Raw genomic sequence first — 25,897 nt, forward strand, 5'->3', positions numbered from 1 at the left:
AAAGAGATGAATCAAATCAATTGCAAATTGCAATAATTTTTTTTCATCCAATTGACAAGTGCATAATAATAAAAGAATAAAAAAAAAAGACACCAATATGAGTTACAGTGCAGTAGTAGAATTGTTTTACCCTTATTAGAGATTTCGGATTCAAGTTCTGAATATGAACAAATTATTTTATTGAAAGTGTTACTTTCAAATGAACCATGTATTGCACTATTCAAATTTAATAGGGGCTCAAATACAAATTTTGGACACAGCGGATGGGAAAAAAAGAAACCACTTTCCCATATACCATAGCCAAATACAAATGTGACAAAGCAGTCAACAAAACAAGAAAACCCCTTTCTTCTTTGAGATACAATTCAAAGCACTAACCTTTTCAACTCATTGAATCAATCACTCTCCTCCGATCACCACCACTGCCGCCGTCCTCCGCCGTATTCCGGAGATGGAGTTTTCCCCTCTGAATCGTCTACCTCAAGATACCCTTCACCAGATCTTCTCCCATTTAACCCTCCGTGAAATCATCGTTTCTAAATGCGTCTGCAAATGTCTCAACGCTAGTCTCTCATCTCCGGCGTTTCTCCAACTTATCTCCACCCAACAACCACCTCTCTCCCTCCTTGCCCTCCGACCATCTCACCGTACCCACACTCATCCACACAACAACAATTCATCTTGTGCACTCCATGTGTTTGATACTATGCTTAACTACTGGTTCCGATTCCCTCTTTCTTTCCTTCCCTTTAGATCTCACTACCCCATCACTTCCTCTCATGGTCTTCTCTATCTATGGGCTGAGGGACCCACTTCCGCTTCACCTCAATCGGGTAACAATAGAAAAACCCTAATCGTGTGTAACCCTTTAACTCGTCAATTCAAACTACTTCCTCAATTGGGTTCAGCTTGGTCCAAGCATGGGTCGGTTCTTGTGGGTTCACCTAATCAAGTTCTAGTCTTGACTGAGCTAGCTGCAATTTACTTCTCTGGCTCAACAACTGCTAATAATTGGCTCAAATTCTCATCAAATTTACCATCAAAACCTAGGAGTCCAATCTTGATTTCTGATACCATTTTAGCCCTTTGTGATGTTGGATCCCCGTGGAGGTCTCAATGGAAGCTGTTTAGATCAACAGTTAAGGATTTGCAGTTTAGTCAACAATGGACTAGATTAGAAAAGCATGAATGGGGTGATATTTTTGATATAATGAAACGACCCAGATTGCTTGCTGGTAAGAATGATAAGGTGTTGATGATTGGTGGTTTGAAGTCCTCCTATTCGTTGCATAGCACATGCTCGACAATTGTGATACTTAGATTGGATATGGAGTCTTTGGAATGGGATGAAGCTGGGCGAATGCCGCCTGAGATGTTTAGGTATTTTCAAGATTCTAGTAAGTTTAAGGTGTTTGGTGGAGGGAGTAGAGTTTGCTTTTCAGGTAAGAGGGTGGGAAGATTGGCACTTTGGGAAGAAAATGAGTGTGGGAAAGGGGAATGGCGGTGGATCAGTGGCGTTCCAGGGAATAGCGATGGACTTTATCGTGGATTCGTGTTTGAGGCTCAGCTAAATACGGTGCCTTAGAGGTGGATTTAAGAGGAGGAAGACCATTTGCTTCAATGGTAACTTTTCTGATTTGGGAATTCTAACTTCTCGTAATGTTGAAACTGAATGTTGGTTTTGTATTGATTGCCGTGCTAAAACAGGATGGAGGCAGTAGTCTCCTAGAACCCTTCGTCCTTCAGAAAGAAAAATGTTTTTGTATTACTAGATGGTTATTTATTGAAGTAATTCTGAACGGCAATTCAATTTTCGAACAAAGTGGTTGGCTTGTTTGTTGTATGATGTCTGATTATTCGTGTATGCAAGGATTCCTGTTTCATATATTCGAAATGTATGTGATTTTATGAGATTTGTGGTTCCATATGATGCATAACAAACTCTCTTTTGATTCATCAGTAATTTAGCTATATTTTCCGTGAAATTGGACTGCTTGTTGCACAGCAGTGGTTGTCTTGTTGCACAAGTGTTGCAGTGTCCTTTTTCCTTGCTAGCCTCCATCTACCTTCCATTTTTCCTCATTAAGGGCTCTTTGTTATTTGAAGAGGAATCAACTGTAACTTGTCCGGAAATGCGATGGGGTGGTTTTAAGAGCTTGGACAAGTCATAGTCGATAATCCTCGTATGAGTGTAGAGGCTTATTCTTTTGTGGATGTCTATTTTAGTAAAGGTTGAGGTAGCCTCTTGTTTTGATGCCACGATACATTGTAATGTGGAAGCAGCTGTTTAGTGCTACTTGTAGAGTTTTATGGAGTTAATGGTGGGTAGGTCACTGCTACTTGTACCCACACTGCCCTAGATAGTGCAACTACTTTATAATTTTACCTGGTTTGTACAATTCCTTTTGGTTAGCATATGTGAATAATGGTGACTGGTCACCGCTCTCCATGTTTAGTGGGAGAAGGTTAGTTGTCGTCCTTTCGTCAGACGTTTCCCAAGATTCATTTTGATGTTTTATCTTTGTCTTCAATGTCTTTTAAGTTTCACATAGTATATCTTGTACTTCTATTTCATGAATAAACATTTCTCGCATATCCCTCAACATGGAAAACTTATTTATTTACTTGTTAAAACTCACAAGTACTTGTTACTAACTAAAAGAATGTATTGAAGAATCCCAAGTATACTAGCTGTATACAAAGGGGGTCAGTATACTCTGAAATTTGCTTCTAAGGAAACTTTTAGTCATCAATGCAAATGGGAAGTTGCTGTGTGCTTCAAAATAAGCAGAAAAAAGAAGCAAAACGTTGTTGGTCTTCAACATCAAAGTTTCCGGTCTGAAACATCAAGTTTTCTTGTGTTGCAGTGGCCTTTCCTACCTTGTTCCCTCCAAATATCTTAAACATGAGATACTGAATGATCTCTCCCATCCTTTCTCTGTTAGACCTGCTTGTTTGGAGCTTCCTATTCCTTTGAAGTTGTGTGCAGTGTTTGGGTAATTCCTGAGGGGTTAACAAGAAGCTTTGTAGTTTTTAACAAAATGGCAATGTAGTAAGAGATGGGTTGTACTGTTGGCTCATCGCTCAAGCAGAATCACCTGCTTGTTCCGTTCAGATTGTTCCGATCACACATACCATTGGTGTCATTATGGAACTCAGATAATCTTTATTCTGGGGATTCCTGTGAAATCCAGTGATGGCTAAAATCTTTTTCCCTTGCCATCTGGCTCGTGCTTATCCAAAATTATTTTTGGATAGGAGACACTAATAGTTAGATTACAGAGATTAAGGAAAAATGGTCACACTGTTAGAGAATCAGGACCTCTACTATGAAAGGAAGAGAGACTATGAATGATACTTGCACACAATTGCTTCCATCACAACCGTCATCTTAAAATTGTTCTAACTTAGCAGACTTTTTGTGTTGCGTCTTTCCTCATCCGTTTCTCTTGATGGAGGTTTTTGACCTCCCTGGATCTCACACTCCTGTAGCAATTTGACTGTGATTGCCTAGAGTGTGATCTGTAACTACATCCTTCTATACTCGATATATTTTGATCTTCTCCTCTTTCCTCTCTCCTCTGACCTCTGTTGAATATGCTGGTGTTTCACCAATGAATTGCAATCCTAAATTATAAACTAAAAAAATACATTAAGCAACAACTCCAAGCCCCAAAAGACTATGCTTAAGAGCTTCAAAGACCCACCTTTTGGGGTTCAGGTCGTGACTGTCCACACATCTTTTTTCAATGGATCAATTTCTGAATCTACAATTCAAGAAAACCTTACCAGTTACTATTTGATTTCCCATTGATTTATACAGTTAGCTTTTAAACGGAGGAAGAGGGTGATTAGAGTTCAGTATGGTAAAAAGTTGTTAAGGTTACTATCTCCTATATATTTGACGTTGAGCCTGTACAAGTTAAACACTAATCGGTGAAATTTGAGAATAGATTGACCTATTCATTGTGAGGGTATAAGTGTGTTAATATTTCATGACTAGGTGGCTTCTATCCTTCGGTCTTAAGGTTATAATTTCAGCAGGCGCCTTCGCTGATCTCTACAAACCGACATGGTTTGCTATCACTCTAGCTAGACAGCTAGAGTTAAGTGGGGATTTCGATTGGGCTTCCTAAAGATTCTCTAAAATGGAGTCCTCATTTTTTCTGTTCCAATTATTAATATTGTCCTGTCTTCTGTACTGTTTCCTATCTTTGCCCCTTGAGATGTTTGATTGCTGCAAACTGTTCTTTTAAAACATTGCATCAATTTTGAAAGATGTGAAGATATTGATCAAGGAAAGAACGTGAGAAATCATTTGAAGTGAGAAAAAGCAAGAGCATAAGATATTGCTGCTAAAAGAGAATAAGCTGTCTCTATTGAGGCTTGTACTATTTTGCTTAGAGAACACAGAATCAACTTCTAGTGACTGACGATATGTGCGTCTTCTCTTTAACTTGGTTAGATACTATTTGCATTTTGACTTGTCCAACAACTGAAAAGGTTGCTGATTATTTCGTGTAGTGTCAAGGTTTCCAACACTGGGATGTTAGTTCACCCGATTTTTTTTACAGAAACTAGTTATGCAACATTTTGTAATAGTAGTTGAAGTTCTATAGTTTGATACAGAATTCATAAAAGACTCATAAGTTAGTGTTAGTGAGGTGTTGTTGCTATCTGCATTTTTATTTTGGCTCCCTAAGAAAACTCCGTATTCGGGGGACTTTAACCCCGAGACCTCTAGTTAAGGACGAAGGAGTACTTACCACTGCACCACAATCTTTGGTGGTTGCATTTTGTTGTTATAAAAGAATGTATTGCCTCTTTTTTGTTATATGCGTTTTGATTGTTACTATAACACAACTATCACCTGGTTGTTGTACCCACTAGATTTAGTTTTGTTCGTAGGTAGAAACCACAGGCTACTGTTGATAAGTAAATGATTGTGGTGATACATGTGTGATTATCTGGTGACATTAATGTTTAAAATCAAGGAAAAGAAGCAAAAAGTTGTACTAGGAACTAAGGTTCAAAATTAGGATTTTTTGCTTATGCTGGGTCCATCATCCAAATTGAACAACTTCTTTAGCACCCGTAGGTGTGTCAATAAAGTGTGTTGAGAATCATGACGTTTGAGGTTCAATTATTTAAATTTACGAAGAAAGCGTGAACTTTCCTCCTCTTGTTCTGTTATAGAATGTGCAACGCCCCTAATTTGCAAAAGCACCAGCAAGCAACCCAAATTAGAAAGGAAAAAAAGTCTTCATACATCACATAACTGGGGTAACAATTACAATAGTCATTTTTCAGTTTTTGTAATTGACTAATGTTGGAGTTTCAATTGTGAATTCGCAGCTCTATGATAGCTACTTTTCAAAGATCAGGTCGAGAAATAAATTACGTGGATTGGCTAACATTACTATTATAATTATACGATAAGGTATAGTTTCAATTAATTATACGAATTGGCTATAGTTTAATGAAATTTTCTATTATACAAATGTGGGGCTCATATACAAATCTCTAAAGCAAAGCGTATATACAATCTCTAAACGAATATACAATTCTGGAAGTGAATATATACAATTTTTTTGAAAGTTCAATTTGTATTATGCAGCGAGATATAGAAACGGGAAAAATTCAATTTGTATAATGTAGCTAGATATAGAAACATTAATGACCATAGCAAACATAAATGTAGCTATAAAGAGTAATTATGAAAATTATACCCATAGAGAATTATTAAGCTTAATATGTTGGCCATTTCTGAAATTTTCCACTTCGATTACAGCATGTACGCCGGTACTATATGTGGTTTGTTACGATGCTTCTCTAAGCCCAAACCCTGTTTCAATTAATGGTAAGTACAAAAGAAAATTGTTTGCAGAAAAAAGCAAAGCTTGTTTCATTTTGCAAGATGAGAATTACCATGAATCTTGTGCATAAATAGGAAAAGGTACAGCTCAATGCCTTTGAGCCCTTTAATTTATAAAATATGTACACAATGTATATTATACATAAATTATACAATATAGTCAACTGAAGTGTAAGGTAGTGTTTACTTCGGTTATATTAATAAATTAGTACATTTACGTAAGTTTCTCTAGGAAATATTGCCATGACTTCGCACACAGTTCTTCCATTCAAGTTGAGATTGATTATTCAATTGATGGGGGTAAACTAATGAGTTCAGATATTAAGGAACTCTATAGAAGAATTATCTATTGAAATAATATCTTTACCAATCTACAATATTAACAAATAATTCGAAGAATTCAATAATACCGGCAAATTATCATCAAGAAATGGAAATCAATAAAAAAAAACTTGATGAGAATTAATGATGTGTCATGAGAAAGTAGTATAAGAAGTGAATTTCCAACTCTTAGCAATCATTTGGTAAGATGTATTAAAAAATCTAATTCATATATTAACCATGATATTATTTAATTTTTTGTTTGGTAGAATTTTGAGTTAGCTATACACAATATACAATACATGGGCTATTAATACATAGTTAAGTATGAGTAAAGACAAAACTACTCTTAATATACCAAATTAAATAATGAATAAGAAATAATTTTAATATAATTAATCTTAACATAACTAATTACAATATTACTGATAAACTCTACTCAATATTATCTTTATACACTCTATCAAACAACTTCTTTATTAATATTTACAATCCTCCTTATTGGCTCTAACAGTATGGTCTTGGACATGTTTCATCCTCATATCATTTCCATCTGCCAAAAAGAAAAAGAAAAAAACATTGTCAGGAATAAATTTAGATGGTAAAAAGAGATAGGACCATCCTCAAGCCACCATCCAATCAAAAAGGTTGAAAGCTTTACAAAATATGCTAATGAATCTCTTGATCGATCACCATATCATTTATTTTATTGACAACTACAAAAAGAGAGGTTGAACAAGTGACTAATTAATATTTAATGATTGTTATGTTAGTTTAAATATAATGTTTATAATGATTGTTATATTGTATAGTATCATTAAATTTATAATTACGTAACGATAAAAGTCTCATTTTATGTAACGATCAATTTGAGATACTGATCGTATCATTACCTCATTTCTTTTTCTCGTTTTATCTATCTTATTAGCTAATAATCCTTTTATTCATTATCCTACCTTTTTACAATAGTTAACTCTACCTCTTACTATACTTTTTCTTGTAGGTTAATGTTTTAAATTGCTAATGTGTGACATTATGTAATGATGGAAAATGATACAATTTATTTAAATAATACAATATAATACAAGATAATATAATAAAAAAAAATATGATATATTATGAAACAACATATAATAACCATCCAAAAAAAGTAAGGGTCACTATTTAATTATCTAGAAAAATCAATAATTATTGTGTAGTAATACATTATATGATGTCAAACAAATATTACTTATAGTAATTTGTTTAGAAGAGAGATACTTTGTTTTATTATTGTGAAATTTTGTTTACTGTTATTATTTGGAAACGAAAGTGTTGCTTAGAACGACAGATACGTGCCCATAGTGTTTTATAGTCAGTGTCAAAAGATATTTCCATATCTATACAAGTGATTAATTAATTAAGAAAAAAGAAAGTTTCTTTTTCTTATTTTATTTATAGCTCTAATTAGTTCTGTTGAAACTCCTTTTATTTTTAATCAAATAAAGGGAAAGCATTAGGTCTAATCTGGCCTCCAAGTATAGTCTTGGATGGCCATTGATAATTAATGTACATTCAATTTAGTCAAAAATATTAAAAAGGAAACAGTATAGAAGGTTGATAAATCAAATCAGCCAATTGAAACATATTGGATGGATTAACAAAAAGTGGAGACATATGCAAAATGAAGACAATTTTCCAAGGTCAATGGAGATTATAAATGTAGACCTACTTACTCAAACCTCCCAATAAAGTAGTGTCAAGATTCAACAAAGAAATCTTTGGGTATTGGCCCACTACATTAATGGAGATATTCTACTTTTATCAACAAGTGAAAACTCCTCCTCCTATTTTTATTTATTAGTAAAAAGATTTGATTGTGAAGAATAATGTTTTTACAACAGTAACATATTTAATATAATTCCACAAGTAGGATATGAGAAAAGGTGATGTTAAACTATATAAGCGATAATCTTAAAAAAAAAAAAGGTTTAGTTGTAAAGAGGAGTTTGGAACAATGATAAATATACTTTGGCGACACTTATAGGTCACAATTCGAATTATAAAATTAGTCATTGATGATAAAATACCTACACCACTCTCATTTGAGGTATATCTCTTCTTTGAACCTTGCGTGAATGTATGATACTTCGTGAACTATAAATAACCTTTTTTTTTTAAAAAAGGTTAAAATACAATTACCTTTCCAATATTGTAACTTTGATGTAAAAGTTATACTACGTATTTTTATATTGTTAGAACCTAAAATTTAATCTCTCTGGAAAATCTTTGGTCACTATTTTGCCTCCTCATAGATCATAATTATACTCATGTCATTTTTTGCCTCCTTTAGGTTCTACATCCTTTTAGATATAAATGATCTATATAGGCCCCACGTTAGCACCCACCCCAAACCCCCTCCTACCTTATCCTCTTTCTTTCTCTTTTTTTTTTCTCAAACGGTATCCGCTACCTCCATATTGAAGTCCGATTAAATTCGGATTCGTGCTAGAAAGTTCCACGTTGAGGGTAAAACTCTCCTTAACAAAAATGGCTTTGTACCCAAGGAGACTCAAATCCAAAACCTCTTAATTATGAATGAAGGAGTACTTCTCACTCCACCACAATCTTGTTGGTATCCCCTCTCTTTGTCTATTCATGCATGTCCCTTTTGGAAAAAAGTGGAGCCCTTTAGCTTGTATCTGATGAAGACTTGGTTCCTTATTCATTGTTTTTCAATGTTTTGGAATCTCTCTTTTTTATTTTTTTTATTTTCTCATTATTTTGCAAAGGGACATTGGTGGGGAATTGAATTCGTTCAACTTTATCAACATTTTATACCCACTCCCATTGGCATAATATATCACTTATATATGTTTTATTTATTAAGAAATAACCATGTAACAGAAACTATAGAGAAGTAATTCAATACTATTGTGACAGAAATGCACTAATGAATGTCTTTAATGTGTGACACTGTAACGATATGCTTCTGCCATTTTAGATAAGTCAATAGAGAAGTAATTCGGCCAAAAAACTTCGAATCCTGACGTGAGAAATTTTGAGCCTAGGCTGTCAGGACGGCGCCGTTAGAGAGGGATGGTCCCGCTGTGGTGGGATAGACACAATTTAAAGTCGGAAAAAAGTCCCAAAATGGTTTTTAGTCATTCCACTTCGTTCTTAAGAGACCAAAAGCGACCTAGGGTAAATTCTTGCTAATTTCCACCATATTTTGTGCCAAAGGTAAGTAAATCGCTCTCTTAATTCGTATTTCGATTTCTAGAACCTAGAAATTATGGTTGGTGATCATTGGGGGAGGTTTTTGGCCTGAAACTAATGGTGAGGAATTGCCCAAGATGGGGGTTAGGATCACGGGTTTGGCCTATGAGGGGAATAATGTTATAATTCATGCAAATTAAGCCCTTGTATTGATCTCTTGTATGTATTTACTATTTTTAGACCAAGAACAAGTTGAATGAACCCAGAAAGGGAAAGCTCCTGCACTTTAGAGTTGTCAAAGCTTGATTTCGAGGTAGGTGATGATTTGTCTTCCCGTATGTGATTCATGTACTTGTTAAGTGACTCCTCTTATGCATATGTGTATATGAATAGGGAAGAATGAAATGAACTATGTGAAATGACTACTTATTGACCATGACTTGTAATGAACCAGTTCCTGGTAGATATGATAGTAGTCGAACTAATCATTGTGATTGTGGTTGATTTATATGTTGGATAGGGTGTCACACACCGATATATAGTTGGATCAGGTGTCACGTTCCGACACAAACCTTGGATCGAATGTCACATTTTGATGCATAAATAAATATCGTAGGTCCTACAAGATGACCCTTATGTGAAATTGTATGATAATTAGGACTGTTGAACTGTGATTAGATTGAATATTGGATATGAGATGTTAATGGTTGAGGCTTTTCTGTATATATATGTGTTTACTGTGCTGTACTTACTTGCTAATGTCTCACTTACTGGCTAGCTGTGTGATCCTACCAGTACACTTTTATCTTTGTGTACTGATACTACACTTGTTCTGTCTTTGTTGAGTATAAAACATATTCAGACGGCTGTTGAAAGACCTAGAATAGAAGATCATTAGTTGTCAGAGTTCAAGGGTGAGCTAATTCTTTCAGGCTGTCATGGGTTCTCCTTATTCTAGTCCTCCTTCTAGGACGTAGATTTCAGACAATGTTATTATTTTATGAATTTGGGGGTTGCATCCCCTTTCCTAGACTTCTTGTTTTGTTTAGAGTTTTGGTATATCGACCTTTAGTTCCTAGGAGTTAAATTCCATTTCTCTGGTCTGCTGCGGCGCGGAATCAGTCTCATGAGGGTGGGGACACTCTCCCCTCATATATCTTGGCTCTCCCCAATTAAAATAGTCGCGCTCAAAAGACAGCTTGCTTCCTGGAATGAATGAAGCTCCCTGGCCCTCCTAGGCAGGATTCTGTTGTGGATTACCTTAGTAACTACCATAAAAGTGAGCATAGCTAAGGGAGGCAGTGGAACCGACACCTACCGATATTGATATCGATCCGTCCCGATCCGAATCCGATTTTGCACCAATCTGGTAAGTGTCGGTAGAGGTAGGGAGTAAGGGTTTTGGGATAAGGAATGGGATGGGGGCGGGGTAGGGTAGGGATTATCAGTTCGTTCTGGTCCAGTTTGTGCTGGTATTGGTCCGATTTATGCTGGTACCGGTCCGGTACAATCCCGCTAAAATTTTTTTAGTTGAAGCCATTAAACTAGATATTGGGTGGGCCCACCTCAACGACTAGATCACCTCCCAACCCTCCAAATCACCCCCTACCCCCCTGCTTTATTTTTTTATAACCTAAAGTTTATAAAAATAGTAATTAGGTCCTATTTTTTTAACTAAATAAACCCCCCACCCCTTCTCAATTTTTCCACACTCATTTCTACTCTCTCAACTCCCAACTCTTTCAAGTGTTTTAAAATACTCTTTCAAGTGTTCTAAATTCTATTAGTTGGAAATTTTCGGTGGATCATTTTGGAGCCAAGTTACAATTTTTGACTTTTACGTCAACTTTTATGCAGACGTTCAGTACATTCATTCCAACTTACAATTTTCATCTATTTAGTCTTTATTAGTTTACTTATTTATTTGTTTGTGTTTAATTTACATATTATATTTAATTTGTCTATTTCTAAAATTTTAATAGTTTACTTATTTAGTCTTTACTAGTTTACTTATTTGAAGGGGAGCCTTGGAGTAACTGGTAAAGTTGCTGCCATGTGACCAGGAGGTCACGGGTTCAAGCCTTGGAAACAGCCTCTGACAGAAATGCAAGGTAAGGCTGCGTACAATACACCCTTGTGGTCGGGCCCTTCTCCGGACCCTGCGCATAGCGGGAGCTTAAGTGCACCGGGCTGCCCTTTTTTTTAGTTTACTTATTTATTTGTTAGTGTTTAATTTTCATATTATATTTAATTTGCCTATTTGTAAAATTTTAATATGAATTTCGGTGATAAAAATATTTGAAGAAAAGGTAAAAAATCAATTTTGATAGTGTTGCTAATGTTTTAACCAGAAAAACGAAATTGGGTGGTAGTTCTTTTAAATCTAAAACTAGACAACCAGAGCTACATATTAATACGGATGATTATACGCATGTAAATGAAACTTGTTTTGATATTGATAGTAATACTCAATTAGACCATGAATATTTAGAAAGAAGATTTGGTAATTTTGCAGAATCACTAGATGATGATGATGATAATGATACTTTTGATGATGATGAAACTAAACCACTTACGGCTACTAGTCCCTTTCCCCCTCCCGCTCCCTCTCCTTCTCCCACTCCGCTCTCGCTCCCCCTGTACATCCTAGTAGGGCTAAATCTAAGACAGAACATTAAAAAAATCTATTGTTTGAAAATTTTTGACTCACAGTGAAGATAAAATTAAAACAATTTGTAATAAATGTAAACATGTTATGAACCATAAAACTGCAGGAAAAGGGGTGGTAAGGGTCATTTACGAAATTATTTAATGAATTGTTTTAAAAGAGAATTTGAAGAAGCTAATGCAATAGCGGAGGCAATAAAACATGGTACGCCCCTTCCTGATGCATCTGTAGGAGTAAGGGGATCTAACTTGATACAATCGCAATTAAATCCTTCTAATCTTTTTGGCCCTAGTACACATCGATCATATAGTAGAGAAAGAGATCTAAAAGAATTGGCTAAAATGATTGTTGTTACTGGATTACCTTTTTAGTTTTTGTGAAAAATCCTGATTTTATTCATTATATTAAATAAGTGTATAATCCATCGTTTAATGGTTTTTCAAGAAACACTATTAAAAAAGTCATTTTTGATTATCAAGGTCAATATTTTTATTATCTTCGTTATTTATTTAATTATAATACTTGTAGATTAACTATAACTTCTGCTATGGGTCATAGTGTAAATGGTAATGATTATTTTACAATTATCGGTCATTGGATTGATGAAAATTTTAGTTTGCAAAAATGTATTTTGGGTTATAAAAGTTGTGAAGTTTTAAAAATCGGTGCTTACATTGCTCAAACTATTTTAGGAGTTACAGAATTTTTTGGAATAACTAATAAAATAATGAGTGTCACTTTAGACAATGTTTCTAATAATACATTTGCTTGTGATATTTTAAAAGGTGTACTTAACCCTATTTATGATGATAGTTTTCATATTAGATGTCCTGCACATATATATAATTTAATTGTTAGAGATGATATAACAATGTATAATAATGGTTGCATTAAATGTGAAGCTACATGCCATTTTATTTTTAAATGTCAAGTAAAATCTAGACGTAAAAATTTTGAAAATAGGTACCATGAATTTAATCTTCCATATAGAAAAATTTCAAAAACAATTGCTACTAGGTGGTGTTATGTCGGAAATAGACGGTTTTAAAATTAATTTCAACTTTATATAGAAAAAATCAATTTTAGAAAAGAAGAGTTGCCACTTAATTTTTTAAAGAAATTAAGAAAACTTAATTTAAAAGACCCTAACAGATTTAAGTCTTAAAAATTCAGAGAAAAATGTCCGAGGTTATATTACTATTTTAAGAAGGTTTTAGCACTTAAAATAGCCGCTAACATGTGGTTGTCCGACGATTTGAAAACTATTTGACTAACTTTGAGAAAATGTGTTTAACAATAATTGAAGCATTAAACAATTTGAAAGGAATATAAATTTTAAAACATTTAGGATAATTTATAAGAGAAATAGACTTGGTCTGAAAATGGTAAACTAAAGGAGGGATAATTTAAATAAATCATTTAAATAAAACAAACGATCATAAAAATAATTTCTCTTCAAGGGATTTAATTAAGTCAAACTAAACAATCAATGTTAGAATTAGTATAGGATAAATAAATATCATCAACCAATCAAATAAGAGTAAAGACAAACGAAATAATAGAAATTAGTAATGCCTAAAAGGAATTATTTTGATTTTTTTAAATATTAAACTACCCCAAATATATACAAACGAAAATACTTAAAAGCAGACAAGGTAAAAATATTTATGTACTCATATTCTTCGGATCAACGCCGGCTTGCTAATCGGAAGACAAAAATATAGTGTTTTGTCATTTTCCTGCTCGGGCCGACTTCCATCATTTCCAAAGGGCCTATCTACCCCTACCCCTCCTAGGTTTATTTATTATTATAATCCTAAAGTGCTCTAAAAGAAATAATAAAAACTAACGTTCTAAAAGGTGTCTAACATCCCAACTTAATATTCAAGAGGCATTGAATTTACTAATTGGATAGGTTCTAGACTAAAAGAAAATGTAGGTTTCTTAATTAGACACATCGTCAAACAAAACAAATAAGATGACATTTAGCACGTAAAATCTCAAATAAGCTTCTACATTAGTTAATTAGCATGCTTGAAAATACAAATAAGTTGTGAAGGTCATAATAATATGTGTGTGCACACATAATCAGATGTATGCATCATACATATAAAACTTAAATAACATGAGACAAATTTCATTATTTAGACACATGAAGGCAATTTTAACTACTAAAATAATTGTAATAAAAAAGTGCTTGACAATTTTAGTTGTTAAATAGTGTTTAATAAAATCCTATTAACATGATTTTAGTTAACAACATGTTGAATATATATCGAGTAAAATAGGCACGACTTCCATATAATAATAGGAGGAAAAAACTCATTAAAGCCCTATAGGCATGATTTCTAATTAATTAAGATGCTGAAAATTATAGGATTTTATGAATATAATGACATACCAAAATATTAGTTAAAGCCTATATACATGATTACTATACCCCAATAACATGCTAGAACGTATTAATCAAATTTTAACAAGCTAAAAAATATTATAGACTTAGTTTCTTTAATATAGCATGCTAAAGAGCTCTCTAAAGATATAAGCATGATCCCAACGCAAAACAACATGATAAACATTTATTTAAATCCTATAGCCCTGATTTTTAGATAACATAATATGCTGAAAAATTCGTTTAAAAAACTACAGGCATGCTTCAAATAGAATAACATGATAAATGTTTATTTAGATCCTATAGGCATGATTTCTAAATGATGAAATATTTATTAAACTATAGGTATGATTTATAGATTGACAACACACTACATTAGACAGGATTTCTATGTGGTTAACATATTGGAAATTAAATCTTATAGCCATGATTTCTAAATAACATACATGTTCTAATGTAAACTTGACTATTTATACAATTATTGTAATAATATGGATTGGTAATTTTAGTTTAAACTAGACAAACGTAAACATGTACAAGTTAGGAAAATTATTTTAAAATTCATATTTATAATATATAAGAAGACAATACCAGGATAAAATTATTGGCATAGTAACTTTAGGCCATTTTTCCAATTACATACACAAATATCTATAGAAAATACTATTCAGACCCAAATATAAATTTAATCTAAGTATGACGGTGATAGCATGATTCTAATAGTTACATTCAAACCTTAACTAATATAGTTGTACTTATCTAGCACACACACATACAACACATAAGTTGAGAATAAAATAAATGCAGGTAGCACGTTAGCTCTCCTCCCCTTAGACTATCCCCAATTTTTCATTTTATAGTGTGCAGTTTACAAGATTATTACAAACTAAAATAAAAGGTAAGTAAATAAATAATATAAATGAACAAATATAAAGCGAAAAGTGGCATCCCAACTTTTCATGTCCAGATGACTCTTCATGACTTCGAACTTTGAAGTTCAAACCTGCTGAATCATAAAGAAGAATACGAGAAATATACAAATACTATATAGATATATCATGATTATATAATTTTTGTCTCAACAAAACAATCAAACAAAATAAAAACACCCACACATATAAAGAAAAGGTTGAGACTAACCTGGATGCTTCAGTTAGGAAGAATAAGTAAATAAAATCTGACTGTGATGCCAAGAACTAGAAAAAAAAAATTAAAGTATGCAAGAAAACTTTTCTTATTGTTTTCATTTTCGTTTGATGTGTTAAGAATGTAAAGTAAAATGTTTTCTTTCTTTTCTTTCACTACTCTCTGTGTTTATGTTCTTGTGCTTTTCTCCCTTCTCTATTTTTGTGTGTATCTCTCTGTCTGTCCCTGTGTGTGTCTAAGTTCTTCCCTCTTATAATAATCAATCATTAAGAAGCAAAAAAATCAACAAAAATGGCTTTCTATTTTTTCAAAACTTTGGTCCAATAAGTCCATCAAAGGAGTCAATATTTCAAAAGAGATACCAAATTTCAACAATAAAATCAAACCATATTTCAACAACAAATCTGTCAAGATTTTCAACCACCAAAATCAATTATTGGTTTGGTCAAATAATTCAAACATTGGTAAAAAAAAGTCAAGAAACACAACTAAACAAAGACTGGCCTAAAATTATGGCAAGAGAGCCTTATTAATAACTGTAAAAGAATTATTTTCTTAAATGAATAAAGACTAAAACAATAAACGGGGACTACCGTAAAAACCCAAAAATAAAAATTTGTTTAAATTACAACAGCAAGTTACTTGAAAAATGAGGAAAACTAAATTTCAAGGGCAAAATAAAAGTCTATTAAGTAAGTAGTAGACATGTAACATCCCTTCAAATAATTAAACTAATAAAATTATTTTAAACTTTATTTTTAAAAAAGTGGAGTACTAACTTTATTTTAATAAAAAAATGGGTACTAACTTTATTTAAAGTAGTGGGGTACTAACTTTATTTCAAATTTAATAAAGGGGAAAGATTAATTATGATAGATGCCAAAATAATTCATACATGCTAGCAAATTAAGAAAGCTTTAATTACTATAATTATTTTTCAACAGACAAACAATTCAATCAATAAATTATGCCATAATCAGTAAAACACTAAACTTTCTTCCCAAATCCAATCGAGAAAACAAAATATCATTTATCAATTAACTAATCAAACAGATACCCAGATTAAAGGATATGCATTTAGACAATGACAAATAATAACAATCTTACTGTAAAAACCTCAACTATATTTGTCCATAATTAAATATAAGAATATGAACATGGATAGAAAACAACAACATAAACATGTCCTGTAATCTTAATCGACTAAGAACAAACAAACATCTAAGAACGATCTACACTTGTGCATACTTAAAATGTAAGAACATGAACATGAACAGAAAGCAACATAAATATGCTCTGTAATCTTAATCGATTAGGAACGAACAAACAACTTTGAATCTCGAATTTAACAAACCATTTGAAGCAAAAATAAAGAACTAAAGTGATGGAGTAACATGTGAAAAGTATGAATCTTATAAGCAAGAAAATAAAAATAATGGGCAGAGTAATCAATCAGCCCAACATTTGTTATGAAAACACAAATCTGTAAACGGAGTCTAATATGAAAAGGTCTAAATCTTGCAAGCAAGGAAACTTATTAAGAACGCCGACTATAAAATATAATCAGCCCAACATGTACACAATAATCATAAGAGGAATATGAACTTTTAGTCTATTCATAAAGAAATAAAAATATATAGTAAATAAGAGTTGAACGAAAATATCTTGTCTTGTTAGTCTAACGGCGGCATCCCTCATTCGTCACTGGATGGAGTTGCTGGTTGTTGTTCGCTGCCGGTTGGTGTTGCTGGTGGTGGTTCTGCTTGTGGTCGCCGGTGGTGCTGGATAGAAGCTCATTCGCCGTTGCTGTTGTCTGTTGGTGATGTTGTGCAGGTTGAGGAGTTGTTGCCCGATTGATGCTCGTGTTGCTTCTGTTGTCGATGTTGTTGCCACTGCTAGAAGTGCTGATGGCGCTGGATAGTTGAGGAGGAGCGCAACGATGGCTTCTTGTCCAGCCATCTTCTTCGGAGAGGGGAGGAAAGAAAAGAGAAAGAGGGAGATCGAGAAGAGTATAGGAGTGGCGTGAAAGTGTGAGAGGTAATTGGCGGAGGTTTCACCAGCGACGATGGAGTAGAGGAGAAGAGATGTGAGAGTCGGCGGAGGTGGTGATAAGAGAGAGAGGCGGCGATAGTGTTCTTCTCTTTTGAGAAGATGAGGATGAGAGAGGGTGAGGGTGAGAGAGTTTAGAGAGAGAGTGAGTTCTTTTTTGAGAGAAGAAAAAAATAAAAATGTTTTTGGGTTTGGGCAGTTAGAGATAGGAAAATAATAAGGTATCAAATCGTGGCCATTGATTAGTATAGATGAACAGATGTGATTAAAAGAGAGATTTAAAATTAGACCATAATAAAATCAATTAGGCTAGAATTATAAATAATTATCAAGAAAATGTCTAAATAAATTGGATAAAAGGGACTATGCTTTAAATAAATTGGAGGAAAATTGAATAGATTGCTATCTAATTGATAACCATAATTTATATATTGAATAAGTAAAATCATAATGTTACACCCCACACTCTTGAGCTCGGAATGTCATTTAAGCTTCTTAGAAGTTATGAAGTGAGTCGGATAATTTACTACATTATCACACAACCCTAAGTAAAGAAGAATGCGACAACCCGTGAGAGGGAAGGTTGGAAATAGGGTCATGGAAAGTCGGAAGGAATTGGAGGCCAAGTAACGAGTCGTAGGACTCGATTTACCTACGAAAGCTACTAACTTGAAAGTCTTACGTACCTAATCTACTTGAATACATACCAAGCTTACGTAGTATGGATTACACGGGTTCTTAAAATAAGACGAGATTACGAACCCACGAGGAAGAGGAGAAGATGACACGTGGCAGCAAGAGGAGTGCCACATGGCAGCATAGGAAATTGCCACATGGAAGCAGGTGACCCACATGCTTGGGGTCAAGTAGGTGACCCACCTACTTGTGGGTGGGCCCCACCAAGGACATGTGGCAGCCTAGGAGGCAAGGCTTGGATCCGTGGCCCAATAAGGGCTGGAAACGTGCCACTCTATGGGGATGACATGTGTCACCTCCAAAGACACCCTATATATATGTGTATTGTAACTAATTACTTCAGTCCTCATCCAAAAATTCAGCCAAAGAGAGGAAAAAATGTGAAGAAGAAAAGAGAGGCAGCTTGGAGAAACTAAGGTAAGTTCTTCAAATTTCCTCCGTGAATTAATTATCTACGGTGTTCCTCAACAATGTAGAGGTGTATATATGTATCTTATGATGCATACGGAACCATATATTCAGCCCTACACTAGGAAAAGATAGAAGAAAGTTGAAGGAAAACCTAGAAAGCCAAAGAAAGAGGGCTACGGGTTTGGGGCTGCCAAGGTAAGCCTCCGAGTTTCGTTCCGTGAATTAATTATTTAAGGTATTCCACGGTTATATAATGGTGTTTTATAACATAAATTTCCAATTTGTGGCAGCGGAAAAGGGACACAAGCAGTCCGCCCCATTTCAGCACACCAAGAAGTTTCCGAGATGCAGTTTTGGCGAGTTTTGGCCAATTTCGGGTAAGGTAAGGTTTCTCCTTTTAATTTGGACTTTATGTTGTTGTAATTGAGTGTGTTACACTCCCTATAGGTGGATGGAAATGTGAAAATGTCATAGAAATGCTTGACTTTCAAAACAAACTAAATTGGAGTCGCTATAGTTGAATTGTCGTCGAAGTAAAGTGTTGAGCTTGTGGTGTACTGCTGAAAGTGTGTGGGGGAATGTTGCAGGGCCTAAAAGTGTTCTAAATTAAGTGTGGGTGCTGCTTGTTTCAGCCAAACGGGCAGACGTTTCGTATAATTAAAGGCGTTGCGAAATAAAGTCTAGAAACCCTATTTTGGTATCGTAGTTTCGAACGAGTCGTTTGGAGTTTATATTGTATATTGTTCGTGTGAATTGCTTAAACATATGCTGCAGGTTATTATTGTTGGTTGTCTGTAGGAATTAGGGGTGTAATTGGAAATTTGGATAGGGCATATTATAGGAGAGGTGCTGCCCAATTTTCATTAACGCCTTAACTAATTAAAGACCTAGTCGAGGAGACGAACAAGGACATAGGTTCCATTAATACTAAGGTGCAACTGAAGGCACTGAAAAGTTTAAGGTTGTTGATACTTGCATTGCTTCCATGTTAAATAGGTTTGGAGGACGATGATGTGGACGTGATTAAGAGAAGTCCATACGAGGTATGTGAAGCTTCCTCTTGGCATGTTTTAGAATAAGTATGTAAAGCTATTTTTCATTCCTTTTGGCATGTCTTAGCCTTAAGTTAATTGTATGTGAACTAAGGGGCTAATTCCATTCCCAGAACTCCAAGTACGCCTTATAATCCCTGTCCACTGCTTAGTATTGGAACTCCTGCAAGAATTGAGTGTTGCTTGTTCGGGCTTCTACGTGTTAAAAAGTATTGTGTGGAAAGCTACCTCTCATTTCTATTGATAGGTACTTGGTATGAAAATAAGATTACGATGCCATAATTGTTCACTGAGCCCCATGATGGGTCGGATACGAAATATGTGTGTGATGATCACCTGAAGGAAAGTACAGACTACACAGAGCTTATTCTCTTTCTTTTTGTCATGTCTTAGTTGTAGGTTAGATATGATATGAGCTCCGGGGTGATTACATTCTTAAGCATCTCTTATTTACTTCTGAATACTGAACTCTTATAGTAGTTGAGCTATCTTTCTGGAAACTTCTATGTATTAAGGAGATAATGAATGTACGTGCTTCAAGCCTTAAAGACTATATGGTACTAATGTTTTTGATTCCATAAAAGATTTGGACCTATGTTAATACATGTCTAGGTTCCCCGAGATTATAATTGATATAGCCCATAATGGCATTTGGAGCACACTCGAGATGACTACACTACTACTCGGGTCCTCAGGCAAGAGCTTAACTTTCTTATTCTGTCGAGTCTCTGATAATGATTTAAATTGCATATGGTTACTCACTACTCTACTCGTGTATACTATAACACTTCTTCTCCGAGTCACAGGCCGGTTATCAGATTCGTGCTCAATTTCATTGCATTGTCCACCGCCCTTCACTAAAGGGTCAGGTTACGTATGTATATATATGATGATGTGTTGTAATAAGGTGGTGATGGCACTGGGTCTATGATGGATTTACAGGTGTGTTTCACCGGACCCCTGAAAGGGGCCGGCTATATTATATAATTTGAGCATGCATGCTTTTATAAATCACAGAGTATAGGTACAGATTCCTTATATGACATTTTATCCCCTGTTTCTCTATTTCTGATATGCTTCCGGTTATGCCATGTTATACTTTACATACTCAGTACATATGTCGTACTGACCCCCCTTTCTTCGGAGGGGCTGCGTTTCATACCCGCAGGTACAGATACAGGTTTTGGGAGTCCGTCAGCTTAGGATCCCGCTCAACTCAGCTAGAAGAGACTCCATTTTATCGGAGCCTATTTTTTGGTAGTGACCACTGATGTATAAAATTGTTTTGTCTATTCAGGGGTACGGCGGGGGCCCTGTCCCACCATATGTTGTCGTTAATATTTTTAGAGGTCTGCAGACATGTATATGTGGGTTGTATATGTCAGTTTGGTTCAGCTGGGTCTACATGATATATGGTATATGTTATTATATTATAGCAGCCTTGTCGGCTTATGTGCCCTTTCATGATGTGATACAAATGAAAGAGGCTACATGATTATGAAAATGTTATCACCCAATAGGGTTATGTTGCATAGTATTGTGTTATTTACAGTTCGACTTGGCCACAACTGATAAACATGTATACAGGGGTCCAGGTCGGACCCCAGTCACGGCCTACGGGGTTGGATCGTAACACATAAACTTTATGAAGTAGTAGTATTTTTGTACATAAAGTAACTACTTATGCATATACTATGTAAATATATGTATATATATATATATGACATATGTATGTATATAATACGTACTAAATAGATGCATAATTAATATAGTTAACTAAAATATATAATAAACTTAATTAAGTAATAACTTTATATGCACATGTATACATGGTGTATTAAAATAGATATGTAATATGTATATATTAATATGAATAAGTAAATTATAAAATAAACTTAGTTAAGTAATATTTTTTATATAAAGAAAATACACACATATCTAATATACACTAAATAGACATGTAAAAATATTCGAACGTATGAAGCTCGTTATTTAAAAAATAAAAATAATAAAGATAATAGTTATAATATTAATAAATAGAAAAAATATTATAAATTACGAATGTCAAAATATAGGATTTATTGGGTAAAACTAAATATAAATTTATTTATTCAATAAAGAAATAATTTTGAAATATGCTTATTTATTAAGATAGCAATCCGAAGAGTAGTTATGGGTTGGTCAAAGTTGGATGTCAGCAGATGGAATTCTTTATACAAAATGATTAAGGTAGTTTATGAATATAGAAAACCTTTGCAAATGGTTTGGAATGCTCATAACGCAGATATGGATTGTAGACTTCAAAATAAAGATTGGGATGACGTAAAAGAACTTGTAGAATTTTTAAAAGTTTATTACTTAGCTACAAAATAAATTTTTGGACTTTATTACCCTACTATTTATTATGTTTTACGAAATATTTGTGTCATTTCTACTAAATTTTATGACTATGGAAATAAACAAAGATTTAAAGCTTCGATTGATATAATGATTGATAAATTTTAAAAATATTTTTTTCTATTCGTCAAATTTATTTAACTGCTTGTTTATTAAATCCAACATACAAAGTAGTTGGTGCATCACTAATGGTTGAAATATTTTATTTAAATTTAGGTTTTAAAGATGACGAAGAATCTAGTTTAGCAACGGTTAAATATAGTATTAAAAATGAAGCTAGAAAATTATATGACTTGTATAATTCTACTATTTTAAATGAAGTAGTACGTCAAAAAGAACCTAAACATCTAAGTGTAAATATTATTAAGATAATATTGATGATGTGTTAGAAGTTATCTATGACATACTTCTAACGAAAAAAAGATTTTGATGAATATCTTAATCAGGGAACGCAAAGCATTAAGGATGTAGAAGGCAAACGTGACCTTTTGAAATGGTGGAGGAATCGCGGCAAGACATTTCCAAAACTTCAACGGATTGTTCGAGATTTGTTTGCTATTTAGGCATCTTCAGTAGCTTCGGAGAGAGCTTTTAGTGCAACTATATTTCAAATAGGAGAGCATAAGCATTCGTTAGTTTCTGACAGCTTATAGATATTGATATTATTTAGGAATTGGATTAATGCGGAGCGTAAGAATTTTGGACGTCCAAGTTTACCTGCCCAATTTGAATATGATGTTGACAATATTTTGGTAGATTCAAGTGAAGATGGAATTGATGCATTGGAGGAACAATCTATACAACCACTTCCGGAACAAATAACTAGAGAAATGTTAGAAGAATTGAGACAAGACTATTTTGGAGAGTACAAATATTAGATAATTCGAGGCCTAATTAAAACAGAACCCTTCCTAGAAGGTGGCTGCGTAGATTAGGTATTTTTCTAATATTTGTAAATTGTAATATAAATTGTACTAACTACTTTTTTATAAAAAAAATTATAGGCTATTCGCCTTAGGTTTTTTTTAATTATTTTCTTCAATTTAATTCAAGTCTTTTTTATGTATTTCAATTTTCAAATGTTTCAAATTTTAAATTTAAACTTTAAAAATTTAAAATTTGACCTTTTAAAAAATCTTAGCTTTTTAAGTTATACTTTTGGAAGAAATATTAAATATACTATGTATTTTAGATTTTTTTCAATCATTAATTAAGTTAATTTAACTAATTAAAAACAAAAAGAACCCAAAATACCGGTCCGGTTCCAGTATGTACCAGACCGGAACGGCCTATATTGGAGTTACCAGTACCGGTTTGGTCCAATTCCGGTAGATACCTATCCGATTGTCCGATTTCGGTACCACTGCCAGCCTTAGGCATAGCTGACTGAATATGCCGGGCTGTAATTGTCGGCCTGCCTGATCTTTGAGAATACGAGCCATGGAAGTTACCTATATTTTTAGGCTTTTTAGCTGAAGCCTTGGCATGCCCATCCCTTCGTACTCCTTTTACCTTTTTCACGAAGTCTGTCACTTCATTAAAATTCTTACCTGAAGAGGTCATATGGACAGACAATACCTGTAACTTATAATTCAATCTCTTCACAAACAGTCGAATCCTCTCCTCCTCTGTAGTCACCACCTGAGTAGCATACCTAGACATGGTGTGGAACTTAGCCTTATATGCAACCATAGTCATACCACCCTATTCTAAGGTTATAAACTCATCCTTCTTGTGGTCCCTTAAGGTTCAGGGTACAAACTCTTTCAAGAATAAAGCATAAAACTGAACTCAAGTGAGTGGGAGGAAAACTGGCAAGTGACATTCCACATAGGCTCTCCACCATTGCTTGGCTTCACCTTGCAGTTGGAAGGTCACGAACTCAACCCCGTACAGATGGACTATACCCAACTTGTGCAGCCTCTCACAACAATAAATAATAGATTCATAAGCATCCTTTCTCTCAGAACCGTGGAAAATTGGAGGCTTAAGTTTCAGGAACTTAGTCAACATATCACACTTAGTGTCGGTCATCACTGGGCCCATCAGTGGATGGAAGAAGGCATCAGCGCCAAACACTCCATTTGTCTGACGAACTGCAGCAGAAAATGGGTGAGCAACTGGAGCTTGTGCTACGGGCAATGTAGGAATGGCTCCAGTGCTGGCCAATCCACTCAAGACGGTCATAATCTGCTGAGCTAAACTCAGATCTAGAGGGGGAAGACCTGCAACCCTAGTTTGGGCGTCCTCCGCCTGTTCAGCATCTTTTTTTACCTCAACCTCTATATTCCCTTCTACTTCATCTTGGGGTGGGGGGGACCTCTTCTTTTGGTATATCATCAACTGGAGCTTCACCCCTGCTGGTGCTGCCCTTCCTCGACCTCTGTAGTGTCCCCTTCTTCTGCCCCTGCCTCGACCGCATCCTCTAACAGCTAGCTCCTTTATTGGCTCAACGGGAGCTATGGGTCAGACACCATTATAGCGAGTGTTAACCGTTCGTGGGTAAGAAAGTGAAAGAAGTTAGATACTAATTTGGATTACCAAATACCAATTGGAACCAGGTTATAACATGAAAGGAAAGAAGATAGAGAAATTTTCCTAAAGTCATATAGCCTCTCAAAGAAAAAGTACAGACGTCTCTGTACCATTCTGCAAGACTCTACTAGACTTGTTTTAGTACAATGAGATCAATGAACCTAGGACTCTGATACAACCTTTGTCATGATCCTGACTCGCCTTGATTGACACTCACACTAGCCTTCTAGTGGGAGAACCGATACTATACCCAAAACTTAATAGACTTAAAAAAATAAAAATATTTAAAGATGCGGAAGTAGGTTTAAATAATAAAATAAGGACTGAGTTCCCATAAACTTAAAAAGTTTAACCAATCAACCTAAACACGCTGAAATTACCTCTAGAATCTAAAAGTCATTGTACCAATACTCTTACAAATCACAAGTCTAAAAAGGGGATGCAACCTCGTAAAGTCATTAAACAAAAGTGTCTAAAAATATGAGTCCGCAAAGGAGGGACCAAGATAAATAAGAACTCATGGTAGCCTGAAAGAACTGGGTCACCCTTGAATTTTATAGCTCAACAATCGCCTATGTGAGGTCTCTCAATAGCCTCCTGAAGATGTCATGTACTCAACAAGGAAAACCCAAGTGCATTATCAGTACACAAAATAATGGTATACTGGTAGGATCACGCGGCTATTCCAGTAAGTGAGATATGAACATGTAACTACAACATAGCAAACATACATATATAGAATACATTACCACTTATTATCTCATAAATGGTACATAGGCATATACACAGGTAAACAATCTTAATTTTAATACACAGTCAAGAATGGTTCTCTTCTTGAACCTATACTTCACCTATTAGTGTGTCGGAATGTGATACCTGATCCAATATTATGTCGAAATATGACACTCGATCTAAGTACGTATCGAAACATGACATCCAAGCCAGTTAAGTGTTAGAATGTGACACTCGATCCAATCAAACACAACACAATCACAACACAATAAATAGTCTCAACAATCATAAATACCAAGAAATGATTGATTTCATGCCTTTGATATTAACCAATCATTTCATGTGGTTCATTTCATCTTTCCCTATTCACATACATATATGCATACAAATGCAGCAGTTAATAAGCACATATGATACACACAGGA

The 25,897-nt window shown here is 34.4% G+C and overlaps 1 protein-coding gene across 1 annotated transcript; it reads left to right on the top strand.

Moving 5' to 3' along the window:
• Nucleotides 1–273: 273 nt before the first annotated feature.
• LOC129904194 (SKP1-interacting partner 15) lies at nucleotides 274–1,843 on the top strand. The gene has a single exon (XM_055979734.1). It carries the CDS (start codon nucleotides 452–454, stop codon nucleotides 1,583–1,585), a length of 1,134 nt encoding a protein of 377 aa, XP_055835709.1. The 5' UTR covers nucleotides 274–451; the 3' UTR covers nucleotides 1,586–1,843.
• The last annotated feature ends 24,054 nt before the right edge of the window (nucleotides 1,844–25,897 follow it).

Source organism: Solanum dulcamara, chromosome 9, assembly GCF_947179165.1.
Source record: "Solanum dulcamara chromosome 9, daSolDulc1.2, whole genome shotgun sequence".
NCBI lineage: Eukaryota > Viridiplantae > Streptophyta > Magnoliopsida > Solanales > Solanaceae > Solanum > Solanum dulcamara.